This window comes from Colletes gigas, unplaced genomic scaffold (assembly GCF_013123115.1).
Source record: "Colletes gigas isolate AHSC1104 unplaced genomic scaffold, ASM1312311v1 Colletes_gigas_Sc00006, whole genome shotgun sequence".
Taxonomy (NCBI): domain Eukaryota; kingdom Metazoa; phylum Arthropoda; class Insecta; order Hymenoptera; family Colletidae; genus Colletes; species Colletes gigas.
Genome location: NW_025106635.1, coordinates 9,626,977 through 9,646,483, shown reverse-complemented (window position 1 = coordinate 9,646,483; position 19,507 = coordinate 9,626,977). Strand labels below are relative to the sequence as shown.

The window sequence follows — 19,507 nt, the reverse complement described above, 5'->3', positions numbered from 1 at the left end:
GGCTTTGCCGCTTCTAACAATACCCCAATAACTAATAAAACACTAGTAGTTTCGGAACTGCACGCATCTAAAGTTTGTAGTATTTTTAATGCGCGTTAATAGGCTTTCGTAAGGCGGAGAGCGGAATTTTAAAATTTGCCACTTCATATAAATTATGATATCTCCAAAACGAAAAGTCGGATCGACATAATCCAAGAACCGTTTCAAAGGGGAAGCTTTATCGCTTCTAACAGTGACTTTAATTATGGATAAACCACTAGTACTTTCAGAGCTGCACAAGTCTGAAGTTTTATTATTTTAAATACACGTTAATCGACTTTCCTATGACGGAGAATGGAATTAAAAAAATTTTTGAAGATTCTCTCTAAAGATAAATGACCCTAAAATAACATTGTATGTTAGAAACTCTAATTTTAATTCATTCGATCAGTCGTGGTAGGTTTAGTGTTAATACGGATGATTGAAATATGAAATTATGTGCTTTTTCTTTGTGTCTCGAGGTACCGTATTCTGTTTTGATGTCTCTTGGGGTTACAATTGTATCTATCATGTTCGAATTATACATACGGCGTCTGCATTAGATTCCTGAGATCTGGGACGCTATACCTACGTAATCCTGAATTAGGATATCGTAATAGCGATGTTAGATTCCAAGTGGTCGGAGGACGGTTGTCAAGGGTTGCATACCAACTACCTCGGTTCAGTTCCTAGGCAGAACGTTCCATTTCAAATCTGTAATGGCGATGAAATTATACTTAGAAACTGTAGGTGTAGGAGACAATAATACCGACGCGTTCGAGTGGGTGTTCAAACTGAAGCAGCGGTACCCAAACAGTATTAGTTACGGAGGACTTACACTTCCGGCCATAAGTTAACAGACACTTAATAAATGACTATTAAGAACGAATAGTCATCGTGAAATTAAATTGAGACTTATCGAATCTTTTTAATAAAAATTTATATTACATTTCTTGTTAATAAATTCACCAAAAGATTATTAAAATATAATCCCAATAAAATCTGCATAAAAGTTAACGAAGTTGTGTACAGTAAGAATATTTTTCAATATTAAAAAATCTGCACATTGTAAAAATAGTACTCATATTTAATTAATATACCACAGAGAGCAGTCTAATTTATACTCTATGCGTTTCTATTGTTTCGATGGAGGAATACGTTCACTTTGGGATCCGATATTAATTAATCTTCTTTAACTCTCAAAGCCCGGTCGGATTGGCATACATCATAAAGTGCAAAATTCATCGTAAAGCCCGTTACCGTTAATCAATGAATTTTAGTAATATTCAGTCACAAAGAAACGCACCAACGTTTATCGGTTTTTCTCTGGCTGGCGTATTTCGAGAAAATTCAAACAGGATATCGCCAGCACTGCCCCAACCATCGTTAAAACGTGGCTACGTTTCCACAGTTCGATAAGACTCGTTCATTCGCATTCGTCCCTTTATTTGGGTCGCTTTGTTTTATGTACGCGTGGGAGATATTTAAGTTCCCGTCGCTTACGAATATTACCATGTAAATCTACGAGCGTGGCGCGTAGGGGCGAGCAATGGGTGCCATAAGGTGCTTTACGAGGGCGAAATTTCGTCGGTAAGATTGTAAAATATTAAACACACCGAAAGGGAGATACGTGACGGGGCATATTTCATTTGAGATCAGAGAAAGAAATAACCGAAATTACTTTCTTGTTCGAAAGAATGGTCGTTTCAGAGACTTAAAAATAAAATATATCATCAATCTATTCTTTTATTCTCACAAAAATTTATTGATCTATACACTATAAATATATATTTTTGGTTAAACTTGAATACGTAAATTGATCCAACAAATTTACAAATAAATCATTGCCTCTTTTCGAAACAATTTTTCTTAGAATTGTACTTTTCGTCTATTTTCACTTATTTTTCCAAAATCCAAAGATTATTTTTGGTCAACTATTATTCATTTGGACTCCAATCTTTGGGTTACGATAATTAGTGTTTAAAGTTTCTTAACTTTACCAGAAAAAGTGAGGTTTTTTCCACAGCAGCGCGGTCAACAGCCTTTCTGAAATCAAAAAGAAGTAATCGTTTTGATATTCATAGGTCGCGGATAATTGATGAAATGTTACAGGTTGGATTAATTAAATGCAGTCTTTCGCGGTGGATCGGGCACGTGCGGATCCTCCCGTTGCAGCTCGAGAGCGCGTCTGCGTTATAAATATTGCTCCCGCACCGGTATGAACAATTTCAGTTTAATTAGCGGCCCCCATTCAGCTGCACGCGTGGGCGTGAGCGTTGTATTAGTCTCGCGTTCCTGTATTTCGTGCTGGCGCGCACGGTTCCACGTAGTCGTGTACAAAGGGTGTTCGAGAAATTCATGAATATTGGACCTACGCGACATCGAAATTATCGTCTGACCTAGCTCGAGTTACCTTTTTTATTTTTCAATCCTTCGTCGTCAAATTTTTCGTTCCAATTTCGGGCCAATTTTTCGTTCCAGGTCGATCGGATCAAATCATTAAATTAAAATAAAAATTTTAATAATTTTCAACATGGTGCATCTTACATCGACAACGAACCAGTAGAATGTTATTTAAAAAAATGTTTGATTTACTCTTTCATATAGAATTGCCCCAGAATTTTTTAATTTATTATATTCCCCTTTTTGTACATCACAACTCGAACAAAGCTTGATGTAAAGTGACTTGCTCTCTACGTTGGGAAGATGTCTACGTGTGTACAAAGTTTTATCGAAATTTGTCGAACCATTTTCGAATTACGACGGGACAAACATTCCGATAGACGGATATACAAACTGTAAATTTAAAAATACATTTTTGAACTTTGATATCGTTTGGTAAACTTGAATGTATAACAAATTCGGAGGGAAAACATTTACAAAAATATCTACTCTCACAGGTTTAGTTATAGATTAGTTGTTGACAACTGGTACAAGCGAAAATCTCAGCGCGACATCGATCTATGCTATAGATACCTCAAATAAAACATCGTTTTGTATCGAACTGTTTGGACTCTTACACAAAAGTATCGGTACGTGTCAATCGAATAGAACATGTATGTTCTATAGAGTGTGAATCGAGTGTGCAACTGTAAATGTATAAAAAATGAAAAGCAAAGTTTAATCGGTAAAAAATTAATAGAAATTGTATTTGTTTTCATGCTAATATTTATGCTTTCTGAATATCAAATTAATTTCAATTTTTGATATCAATAGTTTGAGATTTCGATACCTTTCGATAGTTCCCATTAAATGCTTTAGCGTGGAATTTCTTGAATATTATCATATCAGTTCTATTTACAAATTTTGATGAGTTTATTTGTTACTCTAGTGAAATGTTTGCAACTCCAGGGGAACGATTTTCGTACGGGATGACGAATTTCAAAATTGTTGATAAAGCTGTTGTGTACAGGATTACGTACCGAAAACGACGAAAATTAAAACGTCAAATGGAAAATGGAAAAACCCAACGTCAAAGTTGATTCCTGAAACTGAACTAGATTCCGACAGAGCGCGAGCGACATAAATTGAAACTTCAATTGGAAAGTAGAGAAATATATGAAAAATGTACAAACCATTTTAAAATGTGTTTCATTGCACGTAATTAAATTTTCAATTACGTAAAGAGGAAAAATGTTTTCTAAATGTTTGGTGCAAAGAATAACAGAATTCTTTTTAATATCATAACACTCTTTTTAAGTACAATTAATTTTAAATTTCTCTCAATAATTATTTTTCATGTACCTTATTAAAACAAAAGGGGGGAAGAAAGTATGAGTGCACATACAAAGCACGTATGTGACAATAAATTTGCTCGATTCGAGGAGCATCAATCACTATGAATATCCGTTGCCTTCTAATGTCGTCCTTTTGAAAGAACTTTTTCTGAAAATACGCTGAGCTCTGTCAAGCTTGTCAGCCAAATTTTCGTCGCGCGCCAGTTGCCACAGGACTCGATTCCCCCGTTTGGAAAAGGGTTTCGCATTTTCCCCCCATAGGATGAAATCACTTTTCGAGCCATTTTCGAAATTAAGGGGGGAGTGAAAGCTGCCAGACCGGGGCGAAATATTTTTCCACGAGCTTTTTCGTCCTCCGTCAATCCGCTTTCCTTCGATTTCATTCCAGTTTTAGTCGGCGAAGCAGGTCACCGCGGGATTTCGTTCCAGAAACGAGACCTGTTTCCTATATTTTATTTCATATTTTCCCCGAGGACGAATCGACGGGGCCGGCAAGAAATCTGTTTCACGCTATCGTGCAATCTTCGTCGTTCGAGGATCAACGTGTCCTCGAGAGGAATAAAGGAAATATACTCGGCCATTTCGCTACACTAATGGATTCTAACGTATCGGCCATTCTTTTTAAAAATGGTACAACAACAGTCGTTTTATAACACAGTTTCATCAAATCACTTTCCACTTAATATTTTATATTTTTAATTTTTTTAATTTGTATATTTCACAAAGCTTTTCGTAAGGCAAAATTACTAGACGTTGTTAATCCAAGACTGTCATATCTTCCTGTAATACTTTGCGTGAAAGTCTTGTTAAAATCGTCGTAAAGTGGAATTACTCCATCAGTGGTTAACATAATCGTAAACCAAAGAAAGCAAAGAGAACGATTTACTGCTAAACGAGGTGATGTTTTGGTCGTAAAAGGAAGCAATCGATATTTTAAAACAATCGAGGTTGTGTTTTCCCTTTTCCTAAAAACGTTTTCACTTACAATTTATCGAAAGGTATTCACAAATATATATACTTCTGTTTTATACAGTTTTTTTAAGTTACGAAAATTCGTCACTTTGACATAAGCAGCGTGTGCTTTTCACGCGATACTCTTTGGAAGGTATCTATCCTGCATAAAAAGAGAACCGAAGGTGCTTCGTTTGTCGAATCAAGCAAAGGAAATTTAATTAAAGCCAGCTTGGCCGCGTATTTTCGTTCGCGTTCCCCTCACGTGTTCGCGTAAACGTCAGTCGGTCGCTGGCTAAAGTGAAAGAGCAACAGCTGAATTTTATAAATGGATCCCGGTATGACGTACGTTGGAAAACTCATTTTTCACCCGGGGATCATGAATCTTTTTCTCGGAATACGGAAACGTCCGAGGTCCGCGTTCCATCGAATCGATAACTCGAACGACGGGGAAACTTTTGACTTTCCTCCTGCCTTTATCATCCAGCTTAGGCACGAAAAAAAACCGACATTAACGGGGTATTTTCATCCCTTGTCGTACCCTAAGGATGAAACTGGATCTTCGTTGTTGAGTTACGTGTTATTCGAGAAGAGGATCGAAACTGTCGCTCCGATTTTTCACGGTACGTAGCATTGCATTTGGGACGATTAATATTCCTCATTGTGGGAATTAAAAACTGTTGTAAATAATAAAACATAGGTAGACAAACTGTAGTTTCTTTTCTACATACAAATCTTTTAATCTCTTTTAATTGCATACGTTTCTTTCTTTAGTGAAAATGCACTTATTCTTTAAACGAACCCGTACATTTACATAAAACGATTCTTTTTATTCTTCTCCGTGTAGAAATATTAGGTTACGACTATTAAAAAACGTAATGCTTCGCGAGTTATTTTATACCTTGCGTTGAGAAATTATTTTACTCTAGCGAGTGTTTAAAAATTCTATTGTTAGAGCGAAATATTTGCATACTCGTTTGTTAATTTGTTTATGAATATGTCAACTGTCGATCGATTGATTTTTACGAGTCCTCGCGAATGACGAAATGAATGTAACACGAGGAATAAATCTTTTTCCACTCGAGTGCACTTCAGAACGGATTTCTGTCCAAACGATTGCTATATTTAAACGCGATGAACGTCCTAATAAATTTAAAAGGTAATTTATCACGTTTCTGTATACAGAGAAATTACTTTGTTGAGTAGTAATTTGCTGAGAACGTAGACGGGCTGAATTTTCTGTGCACCGACGTGGAAAACACTTTCAACAATTTATTGCTTAACAATGTCAGTACATCGTTAACGCGTGAAATTGTGTTAAATTACCCTGATAAACAGGCTATAATGTATATGCTATCAAAACATTGCAGCGGTTTTGCATGACGGAACACCGTGGAATTTTAGTCGATCGGCGAGCATGCAACAAATTTCAAAGTTAATTTTGTCGTAAAGGAACCCGTCTGAAATAAACTGCCTCCTCCGAGCTTTTTGGACGGGAAATCTCCTTATTATTACGATCGTAACAAGTAATAACCGAGAGGGAAGCGGAGACGCTTTGTAACTCGAGTACAATTCTGCACGGTCTAATTGGCTAAATCTTCAGCAACGTTTCGTGATCTATGGGCCCCTCTGAATCGTTTTATCCTCTTACACAGTAAACGTGTAGAATCCATAACATTCAAATGCAACGTATTTGAAACTTAAGATTTTCCGCATATTTAGTAAACAAATCGATTCGACGAGTAGAAAATAATGTCTCTTTTGCTCCCCCTTGCATCGATTCGCGTGCTGTATAATTAATCAGTGCTGTCGTCGCGGAATTCATTTTATTATTTATACGGTAAACGTTTGCACGCCTCCATATGAGAATACAGACGATAAACAACCGTTTTGAAAAAAGATCCCAGTCGGTTGATCTCCGTGACGATGTTCAGTTGTCCACTGCTCGAATTCGAAACGGTAAAAGGAATGATTACCGTTGAAAGTTGCGAGTCGATCACCCGTGTTCGCGATACCCGTAATAATTATTTACCGGGCCTCGTGATTCATTAGGTTTCGTTGTTTATTATTTGCAACGCGAACGGAAGTACATATCGATTTATTACGGGTATAAATCTACATTAGAACGCACACCTACGTAGCGATGATTAATTGTTGTCGACCGCGCGCGCGTTCGCGCTACCATTACTCATTGAGAAACGTGTTAATCCCCTATAATACAGCGCCGAGAATATTTTCCCCCGTCTTCGTCGCAGCACCGTTCTCCAGTCGTTCCACTAACTCACGCGCTCCATGGCTCTGCAGCGTCCTGAAAGTGGAATAGTGTGTACGGTCGCAGTTGTTAAATGGTAATTTCATTTGGCGCACCGTGGGATTTATGCGGTTGTTCTTCACTCGCTGTTAGTTCATCAAGGCCCGCGCGACTTCGCCCCGGGCGTTGAATTTATGGAATTCAGCCGTCCGAATATGATTTAGGGCGCGACGATTCGAGACACACAGCCAGTCGCCTTTATTACTCTCCATGTACCTTTCTGAACCGTATTAACATGATATTTTTCTTTGTTTTTGTTCGCCAAAGGAAATGTATAATTTATTAGTAATTAAGAATGTCGATGTTTTGTATTTGTTGAGGCTTGCATCGTTGAAGTCGGTGCATGATATGATTATTCCCCTTCTGACAACACAAATTAGCCACACCTGCTCGGATGACCCAGAAACTAATCACTCGTAGTCGTATGTACTTATATTATGGATCGATTAGTCGATAGGAACACACACCGAACGTGTAATCAGCGATATTTGTGATAAATGAGATTGTGTATGCAACAGTTTTTATTCAACAGTTTGGATACAACGTTCTGTATTCAATAGTCTGCATTCAAACATCCTGTATTCAACATTCTGTATACGACACTTTGTAGTATTCAATATTTTGTAGTACACAACATTCTGTATAGTATTCAACATTCTATAGTATACACTATTCAGTATAGTATTCAATATTTTATATTCAACATTCTGTAGTATACACCATTCTGTATAGTATTCAACATTTTATAGTATACACCATTCTGTATAGTATTCAACATTTTATAGTATACACCATTCAGTATAATATTCAACATTCTATAGTATACACCGTTCTGTATAGTATTCAATATTCTATATTCAACATTCTGTGGTATACACCATTCTGTATAGTATTCAACATTCTGTAGTATATAACATTCTATAGTATACACTATTATTCTGTATAGTATTCAATATTCTATATTTAACATTCTGTATTATACACCATTCTGTATAGTACTCAACATTCTGTGGTTTACACCATCCTGTATAGTATTCAACATTCTATAGTATACACTATTATTGTGTATAGTATTCAATATTCTATATTCAACATTCTGTATTATACACCATTCTGTATAGTACTCAACATTCTGTAGTATACACCATTCTGTATAATGTTGAACATTCTATAGTATACACTATTCTGTATATTATTCAATATTCTATATTCAACATTCTGTGGTATACACCATTCTGTATAATATTCAACATTCTGTAGTATACACCATTCTATATAGTATTCAACATTCTGTAGTATACACTATTATTCTTTATAGTATTCAGTATTCTATATTTAACATTCTGTAGTATACACCATTCTGTATAGTATTCAACATTCTGTAGTATACACCATTTTATATAGTATTCAACATTCTGTAGTATACACCATTCTATATAGTATTCAACATTCTGTAGTATACACCATTCTGTATAGTATTCAACATTCTGTAGTATACAATATCATGTATAATGTCGAATGTTGAAGAATGTATATACATATAGGAATAGATGGTGAATCGAGTGCTTGTGAGAAAGACATGAACGTAGCCCTCTACTGGCCAGTACAAGAAGTATCGCCCTATATTCTTAACATTTACTTACTTGAAACCTATCTTTGAATAACTTTGGCCGCTAGAAGTAATTGGATTTATTTATTTGCAAGTTGTGTGTCCACTAAAAAAAATCGATAATTAGAAGAACAAAGGTGAGCTTAAAGTTTGAAACTTGAGAAATGCTTCTGCCTGAAACAAAGTTATGCCTATCATACACGTCTGCACGCTAGTGTTTTAAGGTTGATTTAATATACAAGTCTGCAAAGTTTGCAAAGGGGTAGAATATTAAAAAAAAATATATTAAAACGAAGAAGAAAAAGAAAGCTAAAAGCAAGAAACGTGGTAATTTTGGCGAGGTGGCATATATTGGATAGAGGAAGGAAAAAGAAGGTGTACAATATGCGTAGGTGGAAGGCACTTCACAGATGTTAAAGGTTGAAGGCATGGAGAAATTATTGATAAGAACAAGGTGAAAATTGAGGGAATAAATTGGAAAGGTGGGAGCGGATAGCAGGCAGGGCATGAATAGATTGAAGGGGATGAGTTAGCAAAAAAGGAAGGGTGAATGTGATTAAGAATTGAAGAGGAGTAATGTAAGGTTAGATAAGATTAGAGTAGAATTAGGTGAAATTTGCAACGAAGAATAGAGTGTCAGATAGAGTTAAATGTACTTCACTATAACGGACCTGAAACCGATAGGTCGTGATAAATAGTGAGATAAAATGAACATTCTGCAATTTATTACTAGCTTAAGCATAACATTAAAATATCACAGTAATTTTAAATGTTTCTTTACTTAAAATAATTAGATATTAAACAATCCGTTATATTTTCATTTTTCTTGCCTCGAAATCCATCTTGCATATATTTTAAGTTTAACTCGAATAATGGAACGAACCAATGCTTACACTTTTCTACAGACCTACAATAAATTCATTAACGCTTTCAAACTGATTTATTTAATTCATGCAACTTCTATCATATCATTTTGGAAATCTGAATTTCGTTAATAAATGTTATAACGCTATTCTACCAAGGTAAACATTTCTAGAAAACCATTCTAATAATCCCAAAAGTACATGAGTCCTCGTTTTAATATTACTCGAACCAACCATCCCTTTATTTATCAAACAACCCTCTATTTCCCGTTCCCCTATTGTCCCAATCTGAATTTTACAGCCGAACGATTTGTATACGGAGCAAATTTCAGAGATTATTCGCCGCGTGGGTGAAACTCGTGTCGTCTCGCGTTGACCATTTCCGGCATCTTCCGGGTAAACGCGTACGTGGATTCTGAGTAGCTCGCTGAATCGTTTTGTCATCCGTCGAAAGCGAAGGGAAACGAACGTTATGGCTGTCATCCCGGCATTGTGTCTCCGCGTGGCAGTAATTGCGCCGGCATAATGCACGCGTTGGCCCGGTAGTCGCGCGTAACTGGACTGTCTGTTTCGATTATGAATAAAACATGCACTTATAAAACGCGAGCGAGCATTACGCTCGATATAACCGAAAGGATACAACGCTTCGGGCCGCGACATTTGAATAATGAATTTGCCTCGGACGGGCAGTTTTCGGTGGATTTTCGAAGCGTCACAGCCGATTTTCCCGTGGGAACGATAAACACCAGAGTGGCCTTAATACAATGAAAATGGGGCGGATTTTGCTTGAATTTTGGAATTTGAACGGGCGATAATTATCGAGTCGGATTCTCTCTCTAATTCGGAAAGCTGAGGGGCTCATCCTCTCCAAACTTAATACTCGAAAAGGGTAGTCATCTGCAGTTGGACCATTTGGTCAAATTCTGTAGTTCCCGGGGCCTCGACATAACGGGAAATTCGGATTAACCCAGAAACTGGAATTTTCAAAACTGCATGGATCATTACACTGAAATATAAATTCAGCTATAGTACGAATTTTCGATTGTTTGGTTAAATGGAGTTCAATTTCTTTGAAAGAAATATATGTAGAAATTAAAAAATTCATTTTTTATTTATTTCATTTAAAAAATTCATTTTAAAACTATATGGATTATTAGATCGAAATATAAATTCAGCGATAGTACGAACTTTCGATTGTTCGGCTAAATGGATTTCGATTTCTTTGAAACAAATATATATAGAAATTAAAAAATTCATTTTTTATTTATTTCATTTAAAAAATTCATTTAAAAACTATATGGATTATTAGATCGAAATATAAATTCAACGATAGTACGAACGTTCGATTTTTCTGCTAAATGGAGTTCGATTTCTTTAACAAAAATATATATACAAATTAAAAAATTCGTTATATGAAATACTCCCATCTTCAATTTTGCAATTTAATTAATTCTCCATAAAATCAACAACGAATCTTCCCTGAAATGCTTACCAGTAATTAAAGCCTGCAGATTTTTAATATCATGCATATTTCGTTCGGAAATAACGAACGACCGCCCACGATACTTTTCATATCTACGCAAGAATTGTCTTTCATTTCATCCCCGTGATATTAAAAGTGTAAATATTAAAGTATCGAGTATCTCCATCGCCGAACCACGCTATATCGATACGATACCGCGTCGGGCTTCCATTCTATCGAACATTGAAATGACTAATCGAATATCGAGATTGAAATCCAGAACGATGACGAAGCACGCGAAGGGTAATAACTCCGTTGCAGCGTAGTAAAAATATTTCTGTCGTATCAATACGGCGTTTCTGATAAATTGCATTTCTGTTGCAGAACTCTTTAGAAATGCTGCAGAGGCTGGCCCTCTGGACATCGTGAAGCTTCGCAAGGGGGACAAGCTCTTGAACATTTCAACTAATTTGCCGGAGAATACCCCGGACGCACCTTATGTTCTTCAGGTAACGATCCAGCTATCGCACACAGCTGTCCCCGCCGTTTCGGTTCGTTCTCGACCCTCCAAATCGTTTACCTTTCTCGTTAAATTATATAATTCAACGTTTTCCGGGCATCCTCCGTGTTTTTCAACCCTTTAGAACTTGTCTTCTTTACGAGACAAGCACGTTTATTGTACCTTGAGCTTCGTAAATCGAGTGTATCTTTTTTAATTTACTTCGAGTCAAGATTGACAATGAATTTATAATTCTTTACAGACGAAAATTGCAGCAACTTTCGTCGTGGAAAGCAAATATAAGGGGAAGATTAAATGATTCGATGTTTATTTTTGTTCGTCAATTATTTTTGAAACAATTTTTTAGAAGAGAAATGTCTACGGAAAAGTAGACATTTCAACCCTTTTTTTCAACCCTTTAGAACTTGTCTTCTTTACGAGACAAGCACGTTTATTGTACCTTGAGCTTCGTAAATCGAGTGTATCTTTTTTAATTTACTTCGAGTCAAGATTGACAATGAATTTATAATTCTTTACAGACGAAAATTGCAGCAACTTTCGTCGTGGAAAGCAAATATAAGGGGAAGATTAAATGATTCGATGTTTATTTTTGTTCGTCAATTATTTTTGAAACAATTTTTTAGAAGAGAAATGTCTACGGAAAAGTAGACATTTCAACCCTTTTTTTCAACCCTTTAGAACTTGTCTTCTTTACGAGACAAGCACGTTTATTGTACCTTGAGCTTCGTAAATCGAGTGTATCTTTTTTAATTTACTTCGAGTCAAGATTGACAATGAATTTATAATTCTTTACAGACGAAAATTGCAGCAACTTTCGTCGTGGAAAGCAAATATAAGGGGAAGATTAAATGATTCGATGTTTATTTTTGTTCGTCAATTATTTTTGAAACAATTTTTTAGAAGAGAAATGTCTACGGAAAAGTAGACATTTCAACCCTTTTTTTCAACCCTTTAGAACTCGTCTTCTTTACGAGACAGCACGTTTATTGCACCTTGAGCTTCGTAAATCGAGTGTATCTTTTTTAATTTACTTCGAGTCAAGATTGACAATGAATTTATAATTCTTTACAGACGAAAATTGCAGCAACTTTCGTCGTGGAAAGCAAATATAAGGGGAAGATTAAATGATTCGATGTTTATTTTTGTTCGTCAATTATTTTTGAAACAATTTTTTAGAAGAGAAATGTCTACGGAAAAGTAGACATTTCAACCCTTTTTTTCAACCCTTTAGAACTTGTCTTCTTTACGAGACAAGCACGTTTATTGTACCTTGAGCTTCGTAAATCGAGTGTATCATTTTTAATTTACTTCGAGTCAAGATTGACAATGAATTTATAATTCTTTACAGACGAAAATTGTTGCAACTTTCGTCGTGGAAAGCAAATATAAGAAAGTATTAAATGGTTCGACGAATATTTTCGTTCATCAATAATTTTTGAAATTCATTTTTTGGAAAAGAAATGTCTACGGAAAATTTATAATTCGAGATTTTACGCCTCCCAGATGGAGAATTCGTTCGGATAAAATCTTTTCAGGATTCGTTGTTTCGTCGAAAAGAGTAGGGCAATTACTACGAGTGCTTTACGATTCGAGAGTCCCATTTTCACGATTCCAGTGCTCTTAACCGGAATTGATTGAGCGAAAATCCACCCCCAATTCACTGTTTCGTCGATGAGTACTTGGCTCGATTCGGAAGAGCGAAACGCTTTGATAGAGTTACTCTTTATAATGTTATCATAAATTTTCTCATACGTTCGTCATAACAAACGTGTCCTTTCGGAGTTAGAAACGCACGAACCCCCAAGCTGTTTTTAATTACATTAAAAGGATTATTTAGATCGTCGCCATTTTGTTCCTATTAATTTCGACTGGACGAACTAAAAACTCTCGCCGTGATTTATTTCGTTAGCGAGTGCTTAACTCGAGCACCGAGGGGACAGTTTACTCCGGAATGATTACGATCTAGGTTCGTTCCTTACTTTTCTAACTCTTAATAGGATAAAACTTCAATTAAACTAAAAACAAAATGAATTCTAGGCTTTTGGAAACATTGCTCTGAATTATTTCTGGGTTTCATGTTCAAAATGAATCATTAAAAATGCTTAAGAGTTCGGGCAAGCATGGTGATTGTGTTAGGTGTTAATGAATATCGTGCAATTAGAGTCTTGGTTTGCATAAAAATAGAAATTCGATTCCAAAGTTTAATTTTAGAAATTGAAGCAAACTGTAACTTTGTTCTGAAGGTAGAAAAAATTAAATGACGACTGCCTTTTAAGGATATATATTTTTTATGCAACTGTGCAGATGCAATATGCACTCGTATTTAATTGTTCAGCGAAGCCATAAATTTTAATACGTAAATCGATTCGTTTCATTATTCTGTACGTAAAAGTACGATTGTTTGACCACTGAAAACACAATACTTTATGAGATACTTGATATTTTAAATTAGGAAGTTACTTTTTATTGATATTACTACACAATATGAAAGTAGGTCGAGGATACTTAACGTTTCTGTTTATACGAGCTGTATCGAGTACTTGATATTACTGAAAATGATTCATTCGATTTCTATCGATTATTTATTATTAATATTGCAGTCGAAACGTCCGCTGTTTCGTCAATACGATACAGATAGTCATGCAAATTAGTGGGAATACAGCTTTTACGACGCTGTACGCGCGGGATATATTGCACACTTAAATTTAGGAATGTTAAAACTAGCTGCGCTATAAAAAGTGACAAGATGTCGGGTAGTCTCGCATTTTTAGCCAGTAGTATATTTTCCCCCGATTACCGAGAGTACAGTTCATTCTGTACTTTTACGATACTTCTGACATACACTCCTTGACACTTGATTACTCTCAGCTGACAGAGACACGATATTTTCGTAAGAACACATAGCAGCACCAAGTTATTTATCCGACACCAAATATTTATCATCCCTTCGTATTTCTTCATATTCCAAGTCGCATTTGTTTGAAGCACAGACGACTTCAATTTACTGAAATATCGAAGAAATTATGTAACACTCGATTTGCAATTAAAAATAATCGATTGAAATTTAATTCGAATTTTAAATCAGAATAACTATCACGTAATTCATATTGACGCTTTGTATTTTTCTAAATTGTGATTCCTCAAAGTAAATGAAAAGATCAAAATGTGTCTAATTAATGATAATAGCACCACTTCGTTTAATTCTTTAAGTTCATTTTGCGATTTCTTATGAATGGAAATACAAATAAAAAATTACAGGTCGTAGGAATTTTCAAGAAATTTTGTGTACACCCTGTCGATTTTTCTTTAAAATTTGTTTTTCATGTTTAATAAACACAACCCTGGGTAATGTAGTAACATAGTTTATTAATAAAAAATAAAATGTACGCGTTGTTTGCATTTTGAAACAGTAAAATTCTCCAAATCTGGCCTCATATCATATTTTCGGAAAAGAATTTTTTTCTGGAAAGTGCATAGGAATTCGAGGGTATATCTATTCACAAAAAATGGTTGTAATTGACCCCCGCAGTTGAAATAATTTTTTTAAAACGATTTAAAATGTTTTAACTTTGTCGAAAAATTTCACACATACTCGAATTTTTTTCTCGAAAATGGGAGGGATTTCGAGGGTATATCTATTCACAAAAAATGGTTGTAATTGACCCCCGCAGTTGGAAATAATTTTTTTAAAACGATTTGAAATGTTTTAATTTTGCCGAAAAATTTCACACACACTCGAATTTTTTTCTCGAATGTGGGTAGGATTTTGAGGGTATGTCTATTCACCAAAAATGGTTGTAATTGGCCCTCGCAGTTGGAAATAATTTTTTTAAAACGATTTGAAATGTTTTAATTTTGCCGAAAAATTTCACACATACTCGAATTTTTTTCTCGAAAATGGGTACAATTTCGAGGGTATGTCTATTCACCAAAAATAATTGTAATTGAGCCCTGCAACTGAAAATAATTTTTCCAGAACGATTTGAAACTTTTCAATTTTCAGGGTAACAGACAGTTATGATCAGACATTATATTTTCAGTAATGAATTTTTTTCTCGAAAATGCGTAGTAATTCGGGGGTATGTCTATTCACCAAAAATGATTGTAATTCACCCCCACAGCTAGAAATAATTTTTTCAGAATGAATTGCTATTTTTTAATTTCGTCGAGAAATATCTGCACCTATTCCCTGTCGATTTTTCTTAAAAATTGGTTTCTGACTTTTAATAAACACAACCATGGGTAATATAATAATACAGTTTATTAATAAAAAATAAAATATAAAAAATTCCTGCGCTTTATTCGTCAACTGTTTAGTATCGATATCGGTGCTAGATGCATGCACTGTGACTTCTTTATTTGTGTGAAACTTAATCCGTAATATTTACCGAAGAATAGTCAGCATTTAAGGATTGAGACAACCCTCTACAATGTTCTCATTTCATTAATTCTATTAATAGAAATATGATTATGCATAGAGATCCGCAGTCTAGTCATAGTAATCAGATGAAACGCGATCTCCTCGAGGTTGAATAATATGTGTGTTTATGGGACGCGGGTAATCAAATGTCAGGGATTGTAGATCTCGCGAAGATTCGAGCGTGGCGGTAAACGTGTCTCCGCTTTTCAAGATCGTCGGAGCGCATCCGGCCTCGTCGAGGGTGACCCAGGCGGAAGTGCTGTGGGCTCTCGAGAGACGCGTGACGGCCTTGGAACGGCAACTTCGGGAGCAGCAAGAAGCTCTGTACGCGTCACCATCCTTCGCTCTTCGTGAACTCAAGCGGCAGGTCGATAGTTTCAAGAACAAGTTGGAACAGAACGACCAGCTGAATTGGCTGAGTAAGTTTTGCACAAAGTATCCCTATTTCCGGCGCGAGAAAACATTTCGGTGACGTGTGGTCCTCGTGAAATCGATAAATCGAAAGCGCGAGATCTTCGATACGATTCCGTTCCTTTGTCTATCCGTAGAATTCCGACGAAATTCGGTCGTTCGGCGACGATCGCGCTCGGAAATTTGACGATCGAAGTTAAAAATCGCGAAACGAAAGCCAATTGCTTTTACAATTTAGCTGATTGCTGTTTTTGGTAAACATGGCTCGATGGTCAAAGAACCATAACGGAATACGAGCCGATAGTCCTTTCCGTCCTTTCATCGCTTGTTTCTTTCGCTTTTGTCGTGTCGCGCGACGCGCAACGAGCTTTTCAAACATTTTTCAGCCGAAAAACGAGAAGTTTCGCTCTAACGAAACTATTCTCGTTTGGGGGGCTATTCGTCGTTTCGATGCCGATCGAATATCGAAATTAGAGCGCCGGGGCTCGATTTAGAGACGTGCGCGACCCGCCTCGACGTCGAGAACACTTCCGGTGTTCGAGTTTTTCCCCCCCTCGAAACCCGTGTTTTTCCCCAGCGCGTTTCATTTTTCGCCCGTTCTTTTTTTTCGCGATCGCTGGGGGTTTTTGTACCGTCGCTCTCGATTCGCCTGTGTTTCGAAAAATTCCTGGCCTCCCCGAAACGATTCGAAAAATCATCTCGACGCTAACGATCCGATAGGGACGATGGATATACGCGCGGATAAACAGCGGACTGGCTGAATACGCCTACCGCTGAATAAATATTTGCCCATGCAAGGAACCGTCCTATCTATTCCTATCTCGGTTCCTAGCCAAACGCGTATACAGGGTGATACAGTCGCTACGTCCATTGCGAAGGGGCTTCGCTATTTTAAAAAATGGAAAGAAGTTTCGACTTAAAATCAAAGTTTGGGATCATAGAGCTTCTTCTCGAACATTATTTATACATTAAATTTCGATTTATTAGGTAGACATTTAAATGTGTAGAAAATATTAGTCATAGTTTCTTTAAAAAATTAATTTCATTAGGTTAAAGAGTTCTATAAATTAGAAGAAAAAAAATATGAAATGGCGTTTGAAATTATTGAAACTGTGTGTATCATCCCCAGTGTTGTTACACTACACCCCCAAGGGGACTTCGCTATTTTAAAAAATGGAAAGAAGTTTCAACTTAAAATCAAAATTTGGGATCATAGAGCTTCTTCTGGAACATTATTTATACATTAAATTTCGATTTATCAGGTAGACATTCAAATGTGTAAAAAATATTAATCATAATTTCTTTAAAAAATTAATAAGTTAAAGAGTTCTATAAATTAGAAAAAAAAAAAATAAAAATATGAAATGACGTTTGAAATTAATGAAACTGCGTGTATCATCCCCAGTGTTGTTAGCCTACACCCCCCAGGGGGGGGCAATTTTTAATTTTGGGGGTATTTAAAAAATTGTATTGCATTTATTCTTTTTCAGAATCTAGTTACAGAGGAATTAAAATCTTTGAGGCGTTGAAGTCCCTCCAAAAAAGATTGGGGAGCACTGAGTTACACCCTCGAATATTTTTTCCACGTTATCTAATATTACAAATCGTTTGTTTTTGTATTCTGAAAAGAAAATTTTTATTTTCCCCCCAAGCACAATATTTCGTAAATCTTGGGCGAATCCACCGTTCAACTTGTTTCCAACGTTTGAAATAGCGAAATCGAGGCTAGTGGAGTTCTTAAATCACCCTGTATAGATAAAAGGCTTATCGAGCGAACTTCACCTCGAGATTTTTCTTCTCATGCTTGTCTGCGTCTCCCTCCGCCAGACAGTCCAATTTTTCCACTTTTCAATCTGATGAGCTTTATTCCGAGTTTAAAACTTTTCGATGAACAGCATTTAGAAGTTTCCGGGTTATTAATTTGCTTTTGGTCGCTGCAGCGAGCATTCGTTTCCGTTTTTCAATGCCACCGACCTGTTCGACTTTCTACTTGGCTCTGGTCGGCGATATCTTTCTCGTTTCGCTGAAACGCAGAACTAGACGGAAGAACTGCGATTATAGTAGAACCTCCATTATGTGACTACGCTGCTCTCGTGTTGTCAGAAAACAGCATGTCGTTATACATTATCCCTTCTTCTATACAAAACCTGATTTCGATCGTATTAGAATGTCAAAAATATCAGATATCTTTGAAATTTTTCGATTCGTCGGAACTTCAAAGATCTCGATTTTTCCTTTGCAGGCTGAAAAATAGAATGCTCGTACGTAACAAGCAACTTAAAAAATTTTAGTTCCATCGAAAATGTCCGCATGTCGCCTTAAACTTGTCACGTTACCAATGACAATTATTTTGGAAACAAAAAGCTTCGCGTATACGCGTTACTTTGATTCTGATCGTCGACATTCGCGTCTCTCCTTGTAAACACGGAGAATATCAGAAACCCAATCGTGATGTTATCGGAATATTCTCTGATCTGAATCGTCCTGTTTCTCTATTAGTTCGGATAATGGAGGTTCCACTGTAGCTGCGTGGACGAACAGCGTTAGAGCACGAAATCGCCTTAAGATAATGTTCCGATCGATCAAGAACGCGGTTTCGACCAACGGGACGAGTCGAAGTTTCCGGTTCAATCTTCAGACCGCTGTCACTTTCAGGTTTCTACAAACATCTTTCGGAGCCCATCTTCGCGGATTCTTGCTGCAAATTGCAGTATCGTCGGATGAGCGACAGCATGAAGCGGAAGGTGCGGGAAAAGTTCCTCAATATCTGGTGAGTCGATAGAAATTGCTCACATTTACCCGCGCCGGAGTTTCTCTGCTTTCCCCGCGGCTTACGCTCGACGTATCTCATCTTGTAAATGACAAAACAAACGAGCGAATCGAAAAGCTGCGAAGTTCGCGGAATGTGAATGTTTGCTTTACGAAATTTAAATGCGATCGACCACGTTCGAAATTAATAATTCCTGCACCGCCGGATGTTTGTGCTCGTATGATGTGCAAAACAGTATATTAATACGCAAAATACACACGAGACTGTGTACGAAAAATATGTTAAATTCACGAGGAACACGTGCAATGTATATTTACCCTGCAGAATATTATCCAAATTATTTATGCTCTGTCGTGTTTCGATCGCAGTGTTTGGAGTAATTATGGTTCGATCAAATTGATTCGTATTTAGAAATAATCTACGTACTGTATGATA

General features: G+C 36.4%; 1 protein-coding gene across 4 annotated transcripts in view; it reads left to right on the top strand.

The window, feature by feature from the left end:
• Positions 1-19,507, top strand: part of LOC122395861 (cAMP-specific 3',5'-cyclic phosphodiesterase 4D) — a 221,808-nt gene that overhangs the window by 176,884 nt on the left and 25,417 nt on the right. For all 4 annotated transcript variants that reach the window (XM_043393766.1, XM_043393768.1, XM_043393767.1 and 1 more), the window contains 3 exons: positions 11,336-11,460; positions 16,103-16,310; positions 18,958-19,072. In XM_043393766.1, coding sequence (XP_043249701.1) covers positions 11,336-11,460; positions 16,103-16,310; positions 18,958-19,072 — 448 coding nt within the window. The remainder of the gene's footprint in view (positions 1-11,335; positions 11,461-16,102; positions 16,311-18,957; positions 19,073-19,507) is intronic.